The sequence below is a fragment of the Bison bison genome, unplaced genomic scaffold (assembly GCF_000754665.1).
Source record: "Bison bison bison isolate TAMUID 2011002044 unplaced genomic scaffold, Bison_UMD1.0 scf7180017864061, whole genome shotgun sequence".
Taxonomy (NCBI): Eukaryota; Metazoa; Chordata; class Mammalia; order Artiodactyla; family Bovidae; genus Bison; species Bison bison.
Genome location: NW_011494633.1, coordinates 4,981,295 through 5,000,685, shown reverse-complemented (window position 1 = coordinate 5,000,685; position 19,391 = coordinate 4,981,295). Strand labels below are relative to the sequence as shown.

The window sequence follows — 19,391 nt, the reverse complement described above, 5'->3', positions numbered from 1 at the left end:
TTTGTCGGTTGCTTCATTTGCTATTATTTTCTCCCATTCTGAAGGCTGTCTTTTCACCTTGCTAATAGTTTCCTTTGATGTGCAGAAGCTTTTAAGTTTAATTAGGTCCCATTTGTTTATTTTTGCTTTTATTTCCAATATTCTGGGAGGTGGGTCATAGAGGATCCTGCTGTGATGTATGTCAGAGAGTGTTTTGCCTATGTTCTCCTCTAGGAGTTTTATAGTTTCTGGTCTTACGTTGAGATCTTTAATCCATTTTGAGTTTATTTTTGTATATGGTGTTGGAAAGTGTTCTAGTTTCATTCTTTTACAAGTGGTTAACCAGATTTCCCAGCACCACTTGTTAAAGAGATTGTCTTTAATCCATTGTATATTCTTGCCTCCTTTGTCAAAGATAAGGTGTCCATATGTGCGTGGATTTATCTCTGGGCTTTCTATTTTGTTCCATTGTTCTATATTTCTGTCTTTGTGCCAGTACCATACTGTCTTGATAACTGTGGCTTTGTAGTAGAGCCTGAAGTCAGGTAGGTTTTTAAATATTTTCCATGATCATAACTGGAAGACTTATAATCCTGAATTTGTTTTATAGATTCTAGATTTCAATTTAATTATATCTGTATTTCTGTCTTCTGATATGGATTAAAAGGTTACTGTTTTTCCATACAAATGAAACTTATCTTCTATAAGAATGTATCATTTAACAGTAAAGTAATTCATATGACTAATAAGTATGAAGAAATTTACACTCACTAGTATTCATAGATATACAAATTTAAATTACATATTGCTTTCTCTGTCTTTACGTTTTTTGCTTATTAAAATTAGGAAAGTTTTATGAGCACTCTAGCCTATAAAGTTATTTTGGCAATTATTTTGACAATATATATTAAAATTTTAAAATAAGATTATACAGTGAAATAAGTCAGAGAGATAAATATCATATGATATCACTCATATGTGGAGTCTAAAATATGTTACAAGTGTACTTACTTACAAAGCAGAAACAGACTCACAGACAGAAAACAAATTTATGATTACCAAAGGGAAAGTGGGTTGGGGAGGGATAAATTAGGAGTTTGGGGTTATCAGGCTCAGTGGTAAAGAATCTGCCTGCCAGTGCAGAAGACACAAGAGAGGCAGGGTTTGATCCCTGGGTCGGGAAGATGCCCAGGAGGAGGAAATGGCAACCCACTCCAGTATTCCTGCCTGGAAAATTCCATGGACAGAGGAGTCTGGCAGGCTAAAGTCCATGAGTTTGCAAAAGAGTTGGACACGACTGAGCAACTAAACAACAACAACAGATAAAACACTATATATACAATAGATAAACAAGAAGGTCTTGTTGTATAGCATAGGGAACTATATTCAATATCCTATAATAAACCATAATGGAAAAGAATATGAAAAAGAATATATATATATAACTGAATCACTTTGCTGTACATCAGAAACTAACACAACATTGTAAATCAACTGTATCTCAATAAACAATTTTTTTAACGGAAAAAAACTTTCAAATATTTATAGGTTTTAACATAGTGTTTCTACTTGGATCACTTCATGGAAATAGAGATGCAAACAAAATATGTATAAAGTATTTCTGGCGGTTTTGTTCATAGGCTGAAAGCTGGAAACTATCTAAATGTTTGTCATAGGAGAATGATTGAGAAAACTCATGGTATACCATGTATATTAGTTTCTTATAATTGGTGTATTACAAACTAGGTAGCTTAGAACAAATATTTCTCTCTCACAGTTTTGGAGAAAGTCTGAAGTCAAAGTGCCAGCAATGTTGGTTGCTTCTCTGAAGGAGAATCTGATCCATCTCTAACATGCCTCTCTCCTAGCTTGTGGTGATGACCAGCAATCCCTGTCATTCCTGGGCTTCACTCTAATCATTGACTTTCATTTTCACCTAGCTACGTGACTTTCATCTCCATGTGTCTCTATATGCCACATGGCTATCTTCTTACAAGGATGCCTGTTATATTGGATTAGAGGTCCACCTATCCAGTGTAACCTTATCTTAACTTCACAAATTGCATTTTCAATGACCCTATTTTCAAGTAAGGCCACATTCTGACTTACTGAAGGTTAGGACTTCAACATAACTTTTAGCAGGGGGACACAATTCGAACCATAACACCATGTGATAAAATATTAGGCAGCCATGAAAAAATAATGCTTAGGAAGAGTTTTTAAGGACATGGGAAAATGTTCTTAATAAGTGAAAAGGCAGTAACCAAAATTTATGTGTTATATTAGGATCTTACTTTATGAAAATATGCATTGTAGAAAGTCTGGATGGAAATAAATCTTAACTCTAATTTTAATCCTGACACTCACAGATGAATATTTCCCAAATTAAACTTTTTGACTTTCAAATAAAACTAAGCCAACTTGGGAAAAGTTAGGGGGAAATGTTTTCATATTAAAACTTGCGTGGAATATTTTAAAATTTATTATTTATCAAGTTGTTTAGGAGTCCTCTATTATGACAATGTAAACCAGCTCACTTACTTCATTTATAAGCTCATTGCATATGAATTTAAAAATTAAACATTTTATGTATACTGTGTTATTGATGTGATCTATGGTTTGAGACAGAAAGAAAAAGACAGCTCAGGTGGTTGGGAGACTCTCAGAAACACAATTCTGTACACAGATATAAGTGATTGTAATAAAAGTGAACACTTTGGCACAGTATCTAAAACATTGATGTTAGTTGCCCAGATATCTAAAGGCAAAAAAAATTCCCCTTCAAAAAGATGCACTAAAGATGGAAAGAAGGACATTTACAATCAAAAAACAGTCTAATGTCAAGAAGATGTTAGTTCACAGTAAGCCAAGGATTTAAAAAATAAAAAGAACATCTGAAAATAGTCTGCGCATGGAAAACACTCGCTGCCTGCAGTGGAAGATTATCAGAGAAGGTAGAACTTGAAACTCATATTTTGCTTTGTCTTCTCTGTCAAGGAGATCAATTTTCATTTTGGAAAGAGTAAAGATAAATTAACCCCCACATTAGATGGGAAAAGCATTAGACAGACTAGGTCCTTTAAGGAAGTAATTCAAGTCTCTAAATGTGAACAAGTTAGATTTTGCATACAGAGAGAGCTTGCATGAGAGTCTTGAAGTACTCTCATTAACTGTTGAAGAACTGTAGTGAACAGTAGGAATGATGCTCCAGAACCAAAGATGGAGAACAACCTCATATCTGAAAAGGGAAAAAGCTATATTCTGGTGTTAATACTGAAATTCCTAAGTAATTAGAAGGATTTGTGAAACTAAGACAAATAGTAGCTAGAATAAATTTTGGAAAAACAAGTCATGGCCATTCTCATTTTCATTTTAAAATATTTTTTTGTTATTATAAAAATATTAAATTTCCCTTTCCTAGATTATAAAATGTTATTTTTACTTATATTGTGTTGGCATATGACCCTTTTTAAAATACGCTATTTACATGTTTTATATTTTTATTTATTTTTATTTTAGAATATTGAATTTATGGAAACTTTTGTATTTTCTATTAAACTCCAAAGTCTACAAACTGTGAGACTTGTATTTAAGATTCAAACCCAAACTCCCAGAAAGAAAACCATTGGAGAATGCTCATTGTCACTCAGAACTCTTAGCACACAGGAGATGGATTACTCTCTGGACATATCACCACCTTCAAAAATTTCTGTAAGTGATATAATATGTAATGTCAAAGTATTTCACGTTTTTAGAATTATTTACTGGATGAATTTTTTTTTGGAGTATAATTTGAGCATGAGAATATACTGGAGGATTAGGAAGGCTCTCAAGCAATAACAACATAAATGTAACGTAAAAAAGTAATAATTATGTCATTATTTAACTTTTTTGAAATTGATAAAACGTTAACAGAGCTGCTTTTCTTTCTCCATTGAAAAGTCACAATAGGCTTACCTTCTCCTAATACCTGTTTTATTAATGTTTCATACTTAAAAATAATGGGCTTTCCCAGTGGCTCAGTGGTAAAGAATCCACGTGCAATGCAGGAAACACAGGTTTGTTTGATCCCTGGGTCAGGAAGCTCCACTAGAGGAGGGCATGGCAACCCACCAGTATTTTTGTATGGAGAATCCTGTGGACAGAGGAGCCTGGCAGGCTGAGGTCCATGGGGTTGCTTAGTTGGATACGACTGAAGTGACCAAGCACAGCAGGGCACTTCAACATAATAACCCTAAAAGTGAATACTTTTTAAAAATTATTTATTTTTTTGTTTTTTTTTTAGGTAGCTGTTAACATAGGGAAAGCAAGAAAGAATTATAAACTCCAAACTCAATGGGAGATTGCCTTGAAATAAGTTAGGAAAGTTTTAGTCATGAGTAGTTACTGTATCTATCCATAAATTGAGTAGAATGGAGGATCTTCCAGCTGTATATTTTTTGTGAAGGACATGATTGTCTATAGTGTTGATTGATTTTTGAGGCCCAATAGTTGCTTCTTTCAGTTAACCAGCTGAACACTCTTTAAGTTGTCTAGGAATTCCTAATGATTTAATTATGTAGTTTCTGTGTTAGGATAACATATATATAAATCAGTCATAACCCTTTTTAAGGTCAAACTTTCATGTGATTTTAAGTTTACTTAGGAGTCATATTTTACCTGTTTTCAAAAATATTTAAGGTGACTTGAAGTGGTTCTTAAGCTGGTTACACATTAGAATCACATGCGAAGCTGTTAAACATGTCTACACTTAAACCGTTAAATCAGAATTTGGGGAGGAGTGAGCCAGAGGCATTTGTAATTTTCACGTTACTCAGGTGATTTTCATGTGTAGCTTTGCTTAAGAACCACTGAATTGAAGTGAAATTAGGGATTAAAAGTAAAGAACGAACATTTACTATAATCAAGAAGAGTTGAAAAATCTTGTTATTTCTGATCTTTTATTTTCTGTTTTCATACCAAATCTGTTTTCTTTACAGCATTTACTATAACTTAGGCTTCCCTGATAGCTCAGTAAAGAATCCACCTGCAATGCAGGACACCCTGGTTTGATTCCTGGGTTGGGAAGTTCCTCTGGAGAAGGGATAGGCTACCCACTCCAGTACTCTAGCCTGGAGAATTCTGTGGACTGTATAGTCCATGGGGTTGCAAAGAGTCGGACACGACTGAGCAACTGTCACTTCACTTTCAGAATTATTTAAGTCACTATTTTAAAAAGAAAATAAGACCTGAGCTTCCATCTTTTTTCTTCATATTTTACTATACCCTTAGTAAGGGCCTTTCATATTCTTGGCATTGAACATTTGTATGTAGGTTGATAGGAAAGAATAAATGATGAATGAAAGCATGCTAAATTAGATTACTATTTTCTGTTAAATAGCAAATTTGTTTTGAAACTGTGACAGGAGTTTATCACTTAACTGGATTAGTAGACAATAATTTGCAACCATATTTTACAGAAGGCACATATTACTATTTAAATGGATAATCAATAGATTAAACCTTTAAAGGCTGGTAGAGTATATCAGAAGATAACTCAGCAAATGTATTTTCTGGGGAATTGAGACATTATAATCTGAATCTGCCTTGGAGAATCAGGATGAATGATTATAGCACAGTTTCTACAATTACATTTTGCATATCAGAGATCTTTTATAAACATTTTGTATGCCATGTGCTAGGGATGCAAAGATAGATGGCTTGAAGGAAGGGCTTTTGGGCTATCTTTGATCAGTGTATTTATATTACTGTTCATATTATTGACTAAAAGCAAGAATAATATGCTTTGTTTCTTGTGTTGAAGAGGAAAATTGATATTCTAATTGTGACATTGAAAGAGACACACTTACATATCCATCCTTCACAGGGACATCATGAACAGCAGAACTTCCATGTAGGGCTATTAATTTCTTCACCACGAAGCTTTTGACCTTAACAAATAGTTGACAACTCAAATTTCTGTGTTGAATAGTGTGCAAGAGACAAGGTATCCCTGAAGAATTATTTAATATCTGATGTTTGAAGAAACTTCGCATACGACTAACTTGGTCCTAAGTGATTTAATGCTCACAACGAACTTAATGAGCTTGCTGCTCTTGTTACCCCTATTGTGGAGACCAAAACCCTGAAGCATTTGCCTGAGTTTATATAGCCTTTTGTTGGGGAAGAAGGATTTGAACGGAGGCATTCTGATTCCAGAGCCACCTGTCTTAATTTTACCACATTGATGAGAAAAAATCAATAAACAGTCTGTGGTAGAAACGAGTGTTGTTTGAGCCAAACTGAGGGCTATAGCCTGGAAGACAGCCTCTCAGATAACTGAGGAATTGCTCAGGAGAAGCATGGTTTTCAGCACTGTTTTAACATCTTATCAGAATATAGAACGTCAAACAAGTCAGGGATACATTCCTTCAGGGTTTAGGAAAAAAAAAAAAGAGCATGTGCACAGTAAGTCAGTATGGCCTTGGCTTGGCTCCTGGGAGGGGAGTCTTATCATTGAAGGAGGACCAGCAATGGCTTCCCAGGAAAGGAGGCATTTAATCTTTATTTTTAACATGGCTATTCTTTACTTGTGATCAGTGCACACTTGGCTTTAATAATTAAAGCAGATATACAATGTATACTTGATAGGCCAAAATGGGCTATTTTAATCAGTATAAAAGTCAAGTTAATTCATATATAAACTAGAATGACTTCTAATCATTCTATATACCTCAATATGTGAAAATATCTTTCATCAACACTGTATTGTCCCCTAAGAAGATATTCTCAAAAATCACCAGATAAGGGATTTCTCTAATTATGCTGAACTTTTCACTTTCAACAGTCATTCCAGGAAGGACAAAAAAGATTTTCTTTTCTTTAAAAAAATGATACATTATTCAGGAATGGAGATCATTAAAAATGCTTTTAATATATAGTTACTAATTGATTAGAATTTTAAGTTATTGGTTATTGTGATGTTGAAAACCACTTTGAATAGTTTTTCATGATCTGAATTAATATATTGGAGTATAAATTGAATTTGTGAAATAACCTTGGTAAGAAATGGTAAACCCACTGCTAAATGCTGCTCTGTTTTGTGAGAACTCTACCAGTGTGTAACTCTAAGAGAAGTTTTGCCATCTTTCAGTATTTTCATCTGTTATATTAAGGGTAGAAAACCATAATGAAAAAATGAATGAAAAAATGTTATCCTGGTTTCCTTTGTGTTTTGTAAATAATAACTTTTAAATGGATGGCAGCATTTGTTCTTTTAATCAGCAAAGGTATTTTATTTATGGCTATTGAATTAGTCCACCTAAAAAGATTAATCCATTCTTATTAAAAGCAAAAGCAATTTGCTTTTATTTATTAGAATTCAGCAATTATTGCCAAATAGACAACTTTTATCATCATTTTAGATTTTTCAAGAAGGAGTGACCTCAACAGTTGACTTTAAACTTTTAAGTGATTCACTTTGTATCTTTTGATTTCTTAAGGCATGAGCAATTTTGGCCATTTTGACCATTACAGAATATCATGTTTAGAAACTATCCAAGATTCAGTCAATAGCATGTACATAAAAAGGTTCTTTTTTTTCTGATCCGTATGTCAGTTACGGGGTAATTATCAAATATAAATCACTTGATGAAGTATCGGTCAGCTGTTCTGTAACTTTGTTGGAATCAACACTAGCCAAGACTTTTGTGTTTATCTATGCTGACCCTAGTGACATCTGTTAACATTATGTTCTTTCTTTAATCTTATATTTACTCTTTTCAACATGTGAACAGTAATGTTTTTGTGTTGGCTGACTTTATGTTTCTTCTATTTTTTACTCCAAGAACCCTGGAATCCATGTAAGTAAGTTCGCTTGTGTAAGGCAGATTACTCACTTTCTTCTGCTCTTAGTATTCAGCAATACTGAAGAGCACATTTTAGCTTCTCCCCCTTTCTAAATTTCCTTCATTTTATTGTTTGTCTCAGACTTTATTTGACCTTTTCCTTATTATTTACTGGCTCATCACTTTCACTAGCTTCCTTCTTGCCAATTTTCGTCATCAGCTTACTTCCATTTAGCATAGTAATTCAACTTTTAATCAACAAATCTGTTCATTGTAGTAATCCTTTGTCTTCTGATTTTGGTAGCACTACCTCTGATTTCTACAACTGGAAAAACTAATGATGTGTTTCATATATAACATTTTTATCATATTTCATATATTCATGTATCATATTATCATATTTCAGTCACTTGAAAAGATTATTCCCATGACTATGTTTAAGTCTTTTGAAAATGTGCTCTTGTGGTGTTTATTTCTCTGACATTTTCTCTACTTAAACTGCTTAGGAATTTAATTTTTTTTTAATTTGCATGTCTTTGGTCTCCCTGATTTTGAAGGTTCAGTATATATGTGAAATTTACATTATCAGAATTTATGAAAGTCAGTAAGTACTTTATACTGACAGACTTCATGACATTTAGCATTCTCTTTTAACACTTAGCTTTGTATGACAGTAAAGAGCATGTGTCCATGCTGAGTCATTTCAGTCGTATCCAACTTTTTGTGACCTTATGGACTATAGCCTGCCAGGCTCCTCTATCCAAGGGATTCTCCAGGCAAGAATACTGGAGTGGGTTGCCATCCCTTCCTCCAGGGGATCTTCCAACCCAGGGATTGAACTCGTGTCTCTAGGTTGGCAGGCAGGTTCTTTACCACTAGCGCCACCTGGGAATGTCTAGCCTTAGCTCTTTGTTTTTGAATTTTGAAATATCCCCAAACTTTATTCTTAATTACCAAATAACACTTTTTTAACATGCAGGTTTGCCACGCAGAACTTGAACTAGGGACTTGTTTTCAAGCAGTGAATAGCAGAATTCAGTTACAAATTCTTGAGGCACAGTACCTTCCAAGTTCATCAACACCCCTAACTTTGAGTAAGTATGTCAAAGTGGTTTAAAGTGAAATCTTCAGAAAATATTTATAACAGATAGATTTTTCCTACATTTCTTACAGTGAAGATTATAATCTTAGTTATTTTTATTATTTAACTTATATACTTACCTTTCAACTTAAAATTACTTTATTGGATTTCAAATTTTAGCCATTGTGTTAACCCACTCCTCTCTTGATTCTTATCCAATTGTGACCTTCTTGCATTTGATGCTATTCTTTATTTATCTCATTAGTTAATATAGGTTGAGTGTCCAGAGGACTGTCAGGTATGTTTCACCAGCCTAGATGGTGTATCCTCTCTCTAGGTCTATGCCCTTTTTTGGATACTCTGCTAACTCGAAACTTAATTTTAAAAAACTAACTCACACCTTGAAAATCTTGAAAAAACACAAACCTTAAAACACTTTCTCACCTTGTGCCTTTGAGTATATTCAGAGTTTCTGACATTTTGGTTGTCTAGCCCTGGTTCACATGGCTACTCCTAGAGTGGGAGGTTTGAGGTCAGTCCTACCTAAAGGGCTAAGAGTGGGGGTAAAAGTGTTCCTTATTCCTACTAGAAGAAAAGAAAATATCTGGAGGTAGGCAGAAGCAATGATGTCTACTGTAACTACAAAGATTGAAAATTAATATAGTTGAGCACAATTCAAGAAACTAGGAAAACAACAGCAAACACAAAGGAAGTTAGAAATAGAAATTAAAGCTAAAGTTGGAGTTGATAAATATGGAGAAAACAAAAACCTCACAAAATTAATAAAACCAAAAGATTGTTCTTTTGGAAAGAATATTAAAATAGATAAACCTACAGAAGGCTGGATCAAGCAAAAAATAAAAGAAAACATGAACAAGGAAGAGGATATAATTTTAAATTCATAAGAGATTCAAAAATAAGATAACACCATTTATAATGATACCAGTTCATTTGAATAGCTATATAAAATAAATGATTTTCTAAGAAAAAAAATGTTGGAATTCACTCCAGAAGAGGGAAGAGTCTGAATAGAACAATACTGTAACTATGTAAAAGCACTTTAAGAACTGCCTCTAACAGAAACAGGGGCCAAGATGATTTTACTGGCAGATTCTACTAAACTTTCAAGGAACGTGTAATTCCTTTTCTATATGAGCTGTTCCACAGAACGAAAAAAAGATGGTTTATGAGGTTAGCATATTCTTGACATCAAAACGGAAAGGATAGCATACACAAAAAATAGCTATAGACTACCATTATTTATGTAGGTAAATGGAAAAATCATAAAATAAAAAATAAGTAAAGTCCAACTTGGCATTAAAAGAGTAAGTTAAATTACCAGGACCGTAAAAGGTTAAGTCTAGGAAACAAGGAAAAAACAGTGCAGTTTAATACATTAACATGTGTCTTCCTTTAATCAAAACGGCTAATGGTAATCAGGATTATCAGTGATCTCCATTTTATAAATATTGGTCAGCCTCAATTCTCACTTTGTGGCTGCCTCCTAAACTCTTCACTTTCTTGTTGTCTGGCAGCCCCATCTCTATACCATCACTTCTCGAATTAGTCAGACTGCACTTTCTGCTTGAGCTGTAAGCACTGTATGTCAGATTGGGGGGCAGCCTTAGATGAATGCTGTATAAACCCGAATTTTACTTAGTGTGCTTCCCATCTTTTAAGAGGTGACACCCCTATAGTTTCTTTCTGTTTCTGGTCTGTGTTTAGTGTCTTGAACAATTGTTTTTAATATTTTCCCCAGTTTATAATCATAATCTATGAGAAGTGGGTTTGTATAAGCTATTTTACCATTACTGGAAGCTCTACATCTCAAATTTACTTAAAGAATAGATTTTCTCTAGTGGGCAGGTGTTTAATTTCTGGAGTCTCAGCAAATAATTTTACTTATATAAATTGTGAAATAATTCCTTTAGCTCTCCAAGGAGTTGGCACTTCTCTTTTGTATAATCCTTTTCAGTGTGTACTCCTTTACTGCTGATTGTTATTTATGCCTACAATTCCAGTCTTTAATGGCAGTAGAGGAAGATTAGATTCATTTAGGTGACAGTAGTTATTTGTAAATTACAATAGTAATTGTAGTTTACTAGAGAAGTTTTCTCTTAATGGTAGTAACTCATCAGATCTTTAAAAGTACTTATTTTGTTATTTTATGACAAATATATGGATTATATCTCTATATGACATTTAAAATTTTATTTATCAAAATTTCTTATTCTTTAGGTTTTTTTGTGAAAGTGGCAATGTTTAGCTCAGGAGAGTTGATTTATAAGAAGAAGACACGCTTACTGAAGGCCTCCAATGGAAGAGTAAAGTGGGGAGAGACTATGATTTTTCCACTTATACAGAGTGAAAAAGAAATTATTTTTCTCATTAAGCTTTATAGTCGAAGCTCTGTAGGAAGAAGACACTTTGTGGGACAGGTTAGTAGGCAGTTTTATCTCATATTCTTTCCTTGCACTTAAACAGTAGCATTTAAACAGTTGGTTAACAAAAAAATAGGTTAAAACTGAGGCTGAATAGAGTGAAATCAAAAGTTAAATTCAATGCAAAACTCAAAAAAACATTTACTGTAAAAAAAGTTTGCAGGAAGAAAATTTACTGCAAAAATCAAATATTGTCAGACTTTTGGCTTTAATACAAAAATAGTTTTAATTTCTGAGCAACCAGGATTTTTAAAATGAGTTTTTTTCCCTGAGTTTTTCAATACTCTCCTTGTGAAAGAGGAAACTCTTAAGTATTTGAATCAGATTTCTTAACGCTTGCTTTATTGTGTCATGTTCATTTTAATGGTTGTATGCTATTAGCTCCATTGTGGTAAAGCTGAATTCCTAGAAAACATTGATCTTAACAGTGGTTGTGATATTATTTAGTCAATATTGTTATCTGGATTAACCTATTTTAAAATTCTTGGCAATTTTTATAAGACTGCATAACACTTACTTACTTGCCAATCCTATGGAACTTGTTTCCTTTTGTAGTTCTTTTTTTCTCTTATTGGGTACATTGTATTAGGTGTATATTATTTTTTATCCTAATTACAATTGTTTGACTCACATTTAAATTCCAAAATCTGTATTATTAGTTTTAAAAGCTTCTGTTTGACAGCAAGATGTTATTAGTGCTTTACATGAATCTTCAAATTATATGTGAATTTTCAAAGATTGATATTAACTGACTTCATATATTCTACCTAAAATGTTTGTGAAAAATATTACATTTTTGTTGTTCTGCATTTATTCTTATTTGGAAAAGAGTTTGAACTCAAGAATTAGTATAACTAGCATACTTTTCAAAGTCATGGGGCCTGTAAAGTTTTCCTGTATCATTAAGTCTCAACTACCATGTATGAAAGGAATAGGAGATTTACCTGACAATTTTCAGAATAATGTTTTTTGGTGATGCCGCTTTCTCAGTTGAGATTGTAGTTAAGAATAACTCTGGAAAGGTTCCTGTTGGTTATCTGTTCCCTCTGGCTCCTCTGGGAGCCTCAGGGAGCCACCCTGGTCTGGTAGCCACATGTGGAAACAAGATCTCCCACTCGTCTATTAGCCAAAGCACTTTCCTGTTATGTTTTATATATTGGGATTCTTTATATGATTTTATTTGAAGGAAAGTTCTTCAGACCAAGAAATTAAAAGAGAAAAGTTTGAAAAACAAACCTTTTGAAGTGACCTGCTCCAATTTATTTATTTAGAAGAATTAGAAACCGAGTTTCAAAGAAGTTAACTCCAAAGTAACATCATTTGTTAGTGCTATGGCTGAGTTGAGAATTCACGTTTGTTTCCTTGTTCACCTTGCCTCCATGATACATAACATATAATGTGATAACTTATATTTGCATAATGCTTTACAGTTTTTCCAAGTTCACTCACATATGCTATCTAAAGTTACATAAGTGATAGGTTTATTGAAAGTTATGGATCAAGAATGATTTCATTTAGATTAGATTTATTAGATTTCAATTAAAATTACAGTTGTATTTAATATAAAGGTACTTAAAATACACATTCCTTACCAATCAATTTGCAGCTTCCCAGGTGGCGCTAGTGGTGAAAAAACTGCCTGCCAGTGCAGGAGATGTCAGAGATGCAGGTTCAGTCTCTGGGTCAGGAAGATCCCCTGGAGAAGGGCCTGGCAACCCACTCCAGCGTTCTTGCCTGGAGAATCCCATGGACAGAAGAGCCTGGTGGGCTACAATCCATAGGGTCGCAAAGAGTTGGATACAACTGAAGCAACTTAGCACACACCAATCAATTTAAATTATAATTAGTCTCAATTAGTATTTACAAAAATGTTTTTAAGTGGTTGGGATCAGTCTTAAGTTGAGCTTCTAGGTTAATTGCCTAAGAAAGGATACTAAAAACTGTTTTGGAGGAAGTGATTCTGTAATATCTCACATTGAATTTTTAAATTGAATTGAGTGATATAAAATAGTCTTCAGTGACTAGATTAAGTGTTTTAAAATTTAAGTTTCAAAGAGACAAACTTTTGGAAAAATGGAAATATGTTTAGTTGAAAATAGGTAACCCAAACTTCCAATTGTCTTTCGTTAGTGAGAGTAATCAGTTGTATGAACTCAGTTACCATTATTGTGTTAAGTTAAATGACTATACTATTCCTTTACAGATTTGGATAAGTGAAGACAGTAATAACACTGAAGCAGTGAGCCAGTGGAAAGAGACAGTCACACATCCAGAAAAGGTTGTTGTTAAGTGGCACAAATTAAATCCATCTTGAAGACGCCGCACATTAATTTGGTGACGAACTTGGCATTCTTTTCGAGGACTTATGATTTTAATTTGCTACCAATTTAAAGAAACAAATCAGTACATTTATTTATGGAGGCCATATTACAGTAATATAATGGATCTAATAGAAAATTAAACTTGGTAAAAAATGGGATGAATTATATCAGATACCCAAAGTAAAGGAAATGTTTTAGACAGTAGGGCAACTAAATAAATTATAAAGTCAGTAGGAATATCAGTCATAGATAGTTACTGCTGTATAATGGTTATGAGTATTTTAAAGCTTTACATAGATATTAAAAATCCAATATATCAAGTCTCTGTTAGTACAAGTGGACATATAGAAGACTGCCACTGTTTCAGTGCTAGTCATTATTGATTATAGCTTAACTCTACTGTTTTAACTCCTTGCTACATATTTTCCCTCAGAAAGCAAAAATAAATTGAACCACTTCAACTCTTCTTATTTGGGGAAACTTTGTGGCCTATGTTTATCATTATTTACCCATAAGTTGTCACATTGCCGCTTTATAAGCTATTTATCTCTAAGAAATCTCAGACATAGAAAACTACATTTTGGCAAGAATAGAATAAATGAAAACACCATAAGGTTGAAGTTTAATTGGAAATTCAGTGTACACACATTTTTCTGTAAGGTTATCATCCATATAGCCCATCCTAATTAGCAGAATTAATTGAACTTAAATAACAAATTCAATATTTTATGATAATCACTTATTTGTTTTTAGTTTTTTAAATATAAATTACTTGTTCTATAATCCACAACATTAGAATATTTTCCTATGTTTTAAAACTGACCATACATGATAACATTATGTAGCAAATACATATTTTCTGTTACAGTTTTTCTCCGGTACTCACTACAACTCAATATGTAGGGATAATTTCAATTTAGTTGGTCAGACAAGCTGTGATCAAAAAAACACATTTGGAGAAATCAGTGATACCATTCCTGATCTTGGAAAATATGACTTTATTTTTGCTAATGGGTAGTCTAAGTGATTCATCTTCTATTTTTTTCCCTCTTACCTTGTCCCACACATGCCAACAGATAAATAGTGATATTTTAGGTCAGAAGTATACTTTGCTGTAATTTAAGCATGCCCTTTCTTTTTTTTTTTTTCTAATTCTTGTTCTGTATATCTCATTCAGTTCAGTTCAGTTCAGTCGCTCAGTTGTGTTCGACTCTTTGCAACCCCCTGGACTGCAGCACGCCAGGCCTCCCTGTCCATCACCAACTCCCAAACTCATGTCCATTGAGTAGGTGATGCCATCCAACCATCTCATCCTCTGTCGTCCCCTTCTCCTTCCACCTTCAATCTTTCCCAGCATCAGTTAAGATTTCCCAAATAAACACTAATTCCCCTTTTCCTGAGTACCACCTCCTCAAGCTACAAAACATGCATAGTTGACATGCCCTTTGCTTCTGCTTCTAGAGTTACGGTTTACTGGAGGTGTTGACAGGTACTCTCTGACACTCTGCTTTTTGAAATAATTTTTTTTTAGATTTGTGAAAGATGGCATATTGGTGAGTACTCATGGACTTTCAAGAGAAATCACCTTGAGAGGAGGTGTTTTGAGTCTTTAAGACACATGGCAGTCATTTAAAACAATTAAAAAAAATAGACTTTATTTTTTTAGAGCAGTTTTAGATTCACAGCAAAATTGAGAGGAAGGTACAGAGAGTTCTCATATACCCTCTACCCCCACATTTACACAGCTTTCCTTGCTATCAACACCTTGCACTATAGTGGTATATTTCTTAAAATCACTGAACCTTCATTGACATATCATCACCCAAAGTCCATAGTTTATATTAGGGTTCACTCTTTATGTTGTACATTCTATGAGTTTGACAAATACACAAATGACATGTATCCACCACTCTAATTTCACGCAGAGTAGTGTCACTGCCCTAAAAATTCTCTGCAAATACAACCATTTGAATAGTTAAGAAAGAAGTAAATGTATCATTGTCTTTTAGATAAGTAACAGACTGTATTGTTTTTAAAAAATCTAGAATTTTATTTTAGCAATTTTTTTGTGTACTAGTAATGCTTTCAATTCCTAAATTTATTACAAGTAGTCATGTATTTAATGAAACTTCTAATTATTTTAATTATCAATATTTTGAATATGTGTGTAGTGTGTAATTTGAAGGAAAGATACAACGTCTTGGTTTCTTGTGTGTCTTAGAATCCTAGGTAAATAAAAAAATTAAAAGAAAATCTTTGTATTTTAAGGACTTCAGTTAGAGAAGTGTTTGACCCAACTAAGATCCCAAATATTTTAATTAGTGTTTACTTAAGCCTTTTTCAAATAAAGTAGTACTGACTAGGAGATGTTCTTACTGTTTCCTTGAAGCTTTACCTAGAAATAGAAAAAGAAATACACTGTTGTATTAATAGCTACTCATGAGAAAAAACATTAGAAACTTGTAATAAAAATTTAAATACTATGCAAAAAATCACTTCTCTTTGTACTTACTTGGCATTTTTTACCTTTACCCACTTATAAATGAGAGGGAACTAAAATGATGCTGGGCAACCGAGAAAAGCAGGGAGAGTTCACATTGATAGCTAACAGCTTGCACAGTGCTAATCTCTAACAGTGTATTTATAAGTTTTCAGGTTAATACAATTAAATAGCTGCAGTCCGTATTGAAATATAACTTCATTTTTTGGCTTTTGTTTGGTTTTCTATGATTATTTTTTAGCAGAACTAGAGAACTTACCGCTGAAGTATATCAGTTCAGAGGGAACCAGTGGGATTTTAAACGTAAGTTATGTAGTCATGGTCTGAAAATAACCTAAACTGGTCTTTTGTTTGAATACAGTTATGTGAATTTCTCTGATACTAATGTACAAAAACTATATTTCCCAACAAAAATTTCCACTGTTTGTTTAATCAAATAATGGTTGGTTTATGAAGGATTTCAGAAATTTACAATAAATATCAACTTTTTATATTATGGCAGTAATGGATATTTCAAAAATATATATTTACTTTTGGTATTTGGTAGGTTACATTGAGGGAAGTTCCAGATAAAAGTCTGTATTTACATTAGTTGTGAGAATGTTTACAGTTGACCCTTGAACAACACAGGGATTAAGGGTATCCCAATGCAGTTGAAAATCTGAGTATAACTTTACATTTGTCCCTCTGTGGTTCTGAATTCATAGGTTCAACTAACCTTGCATTATGTTATACTGTGCATGTGTGTCGAGTCGTTTCAGTTGTGTCCGACTCTTTGTGACCCTAAGGACTGTAGTCTGCCAGACTTCTGTGTCCTTGGGATTCTCCAGGCAAGAATACTGAAGTGGGTTGCCATGCCCTCCTCCAGGGGATCTTCCTGACCCAGGGATCGAACCTGGTCTCTTTTATCTCCTGCATTAGCAGGTAGATCTTTACCACTAGCACCACCTGGGAAGCCCAGTTATCTGGTTAGTAAATATCAAAACTGGGACTTAGGTTCAGGAAAACCCCAGCAGTGTCAAGTCCAGGGGGAGAGAATTCTTCATTTCAGATTTAGTCTAAATAAACTGAACAATGTTTATCTTTTTAAAAATTTGGTGGAGTAACATTTTGGATATGGACAGTGGATACAGGGAGTTAAGAGAGGCTGTCTTCATTTAGAACCTGGCCACATCTCTGCCTGCCTTGGCACTGTGTCTAGGAAAGGTACAAAATACTCTGATGAGAGGTTGTGCATCTCAGCAAGGTCCATGCTCGGATTACTCAAGCCCAGCCTCAGTGGACCTGGTTAGCTCTGAGCCCACCCACTAGCCTGGGGCAGAGCTTGTCTGCCTCATGTACTTACTGAAAAAAATCTGCATATAAGTGGACTTGTACAGTTCAAACCTGTGTTGTTCAAGAGTCAGCTGTATTAGGGTTCCAGAGAAATGGAATCAGTAGGAGATAGATAAGAAAGGAGGGAGATACAAATTTTCTTTTAATTATGAGGAATTCACGTATGTTTATGGAAACTGAGAAATCCCACAATCTGCCCCAAGCTGGAGACCCAGGAAAACCAATGGTCTAATTCAGTCTGAGTCCAAAAGCTTGAGAACCAGAGGCACCAATAGTATAAATCCCAGTCTGAAGTCAAGAGAAGATGAGATAAGAACAGCTCAGTGAAGCGAAAAAAAAAAAAAGGCAAATTCATCTTTCCTCTGCCTTTTGTTCTTTTCTGGCGCTCAACAGATTAAAAGATGCCCACCCACACTGATACAAGTACTAATCTCATCCAGAAATACCCTCACAGACACACCCAGAAATGATATTTAATCTGGGCACCCTGGCCAGTCAAGCTGACACATAAAATTAACTATGGCAGGTACCTACTAGTGTTCTTTTAGTGCATTAGTTGTAATTCTTGTTCAAAAATAAATATCAAATGCTTGACATTTTGTCTGAAATATCAAGAAAATAATTATGAAAAGGATATATATGAAGTACCTGTCCATTTTGAAATACAGATTTAAGATTTAAAAAGGTGTTAGAGTGTTGACCTGAAATAAATACACTGTGCTGACTGAAAAGAAAACAAACAAACAAAAAAAACCACACAGCCTGAAAGTTGAGAATTCTGTTTTATTCAGCTGTTTTCCAAGGACTTCAAGCCTAGAAGATAGCCTCTCAGATCACTCTGCCCTGAAAATGTAAGGGAGGAGCCAGGATATATAGGGGTTCTTACAACAAGGTAGTGGGAACATCAAAAGATGAATTAAAGAAAACTGGATATCTTAAGGAATTTAGCACTTTTCTATATATGGGAAGATGCAAGAACCAGGGCTCATTGAAAATCATTTCTTTGATGTGCACCTTAGCTATCAAGAGCCAGTGTCCTTGGTTTCCCATCCTGAGTTCCCTCAGGGTGCACCGTTGTGGGTGGTTGCAGCCACTGAGGGCTTGCCAGCAGGGGCAGCCCCATTTGTCTCCATCCTGAGTTTCCTCAGGGTTCACTGTCAGGAGCAGCTTGATGGCAACATCCTTTGTTTACCCATATGACAGGAAGCATTTTTTATTCAAAACTGTCAGATATTTCTCTAGAAAAGATGAATTTATTTGGGAACAGCAGAAGATTGCAATTTGTGGCCAGCTACCATGGAAACTCAAGTCTAAGTCCCACCTGCCAGTGAAGGAAAACATTTTATGTTATAGAGAGGAAAAGGAAGTTGAGAGGGCTGCTGTAAACAGAGTCCATGGCTTTTCATTGGTTGAGTTCTTGCCAGGAAAGAAGAGGAGTCTCTGCTTACTGTTGGGCTTTGGTCACATTGCAGGGCATGGGAGCTCCCCCTTCTGGTCTCCCAATTCAATCTTACTGAGGTTTCTGTTTGTTTATTTACAAGAGTTAATATAGCCTGTAGTAGTTAATCCAATACTTTGGCCACCTCATGCAAAGAGTTGACTCATTGGGAAAGACCCTGATGCTGGGAGGGATTGGGGGCAGGAGGAGAAGGGGACGTCAGAGGATGAGATGGCTCGATGGCATCACCGACTCGATGGACATGAGTTTGAGTAAACTCCAGGAGTTGGTGATAGACAGGGAGGCCTGGCATGCTACATTTATGGGGTTGCAGAGTCAGACACAACTGGGCAACTGAACTGAACTGAACGTAGCCTTGGGCTTTCCAGGTGATGCAGTGGTAAAGAATCTGCCTGGCAATGCAGGAGATACATGCAAGAGACATGGGTTTGATCCCTGAGTTGGGAAGA

At 34.6% G+C, this 19,391-nt stretch overlaps 1 protein-coding gene across 5 annotated transcripts in view; it reads left to right on the top strand.

Annotated features, from left to right (window-relative positions):
- Positions 1 to 19,391, top strand: part of TC2N (tandem C2 domains, nuclear) — a 51,978-nt gene that overhangs the window by 27,998 nt on the left and 4,589 nt on the right. For 2 of the 5 annotated variants that reach the window (XM_010836184.1, XM_010836183.1), the window contains exons 9-12: positions 3,499 to 3,690; positions 8,785 to 8,899; positions 11,125 to 11,324; positions 13,531 to 16,354. In XM_010836184.1, the coding sequence (XP_010834486.1) occupies positions 3,499 to 3,690; positions 8,785 to 8,899; positions 11,125 to 11,324; positions 13,531 to 13,641 (618 nt within the window). In that variant the 3' untranslated portion in view covers positions 13,642 to 16,354. Of the gene's footprint in view, positions 1 to 3,498; positions 3,691 to 8,784; positions 8,900 to 11,124; positions 11,325 to 13,530; positions 16,355 to 16,389; positions 16,706 to 19,391 lie in introns of those variants that run through there. The other 3 variants (XR_824972.1, XM_010836186.1, XM_010836185.1) reach the window with 3 other exon arrangements.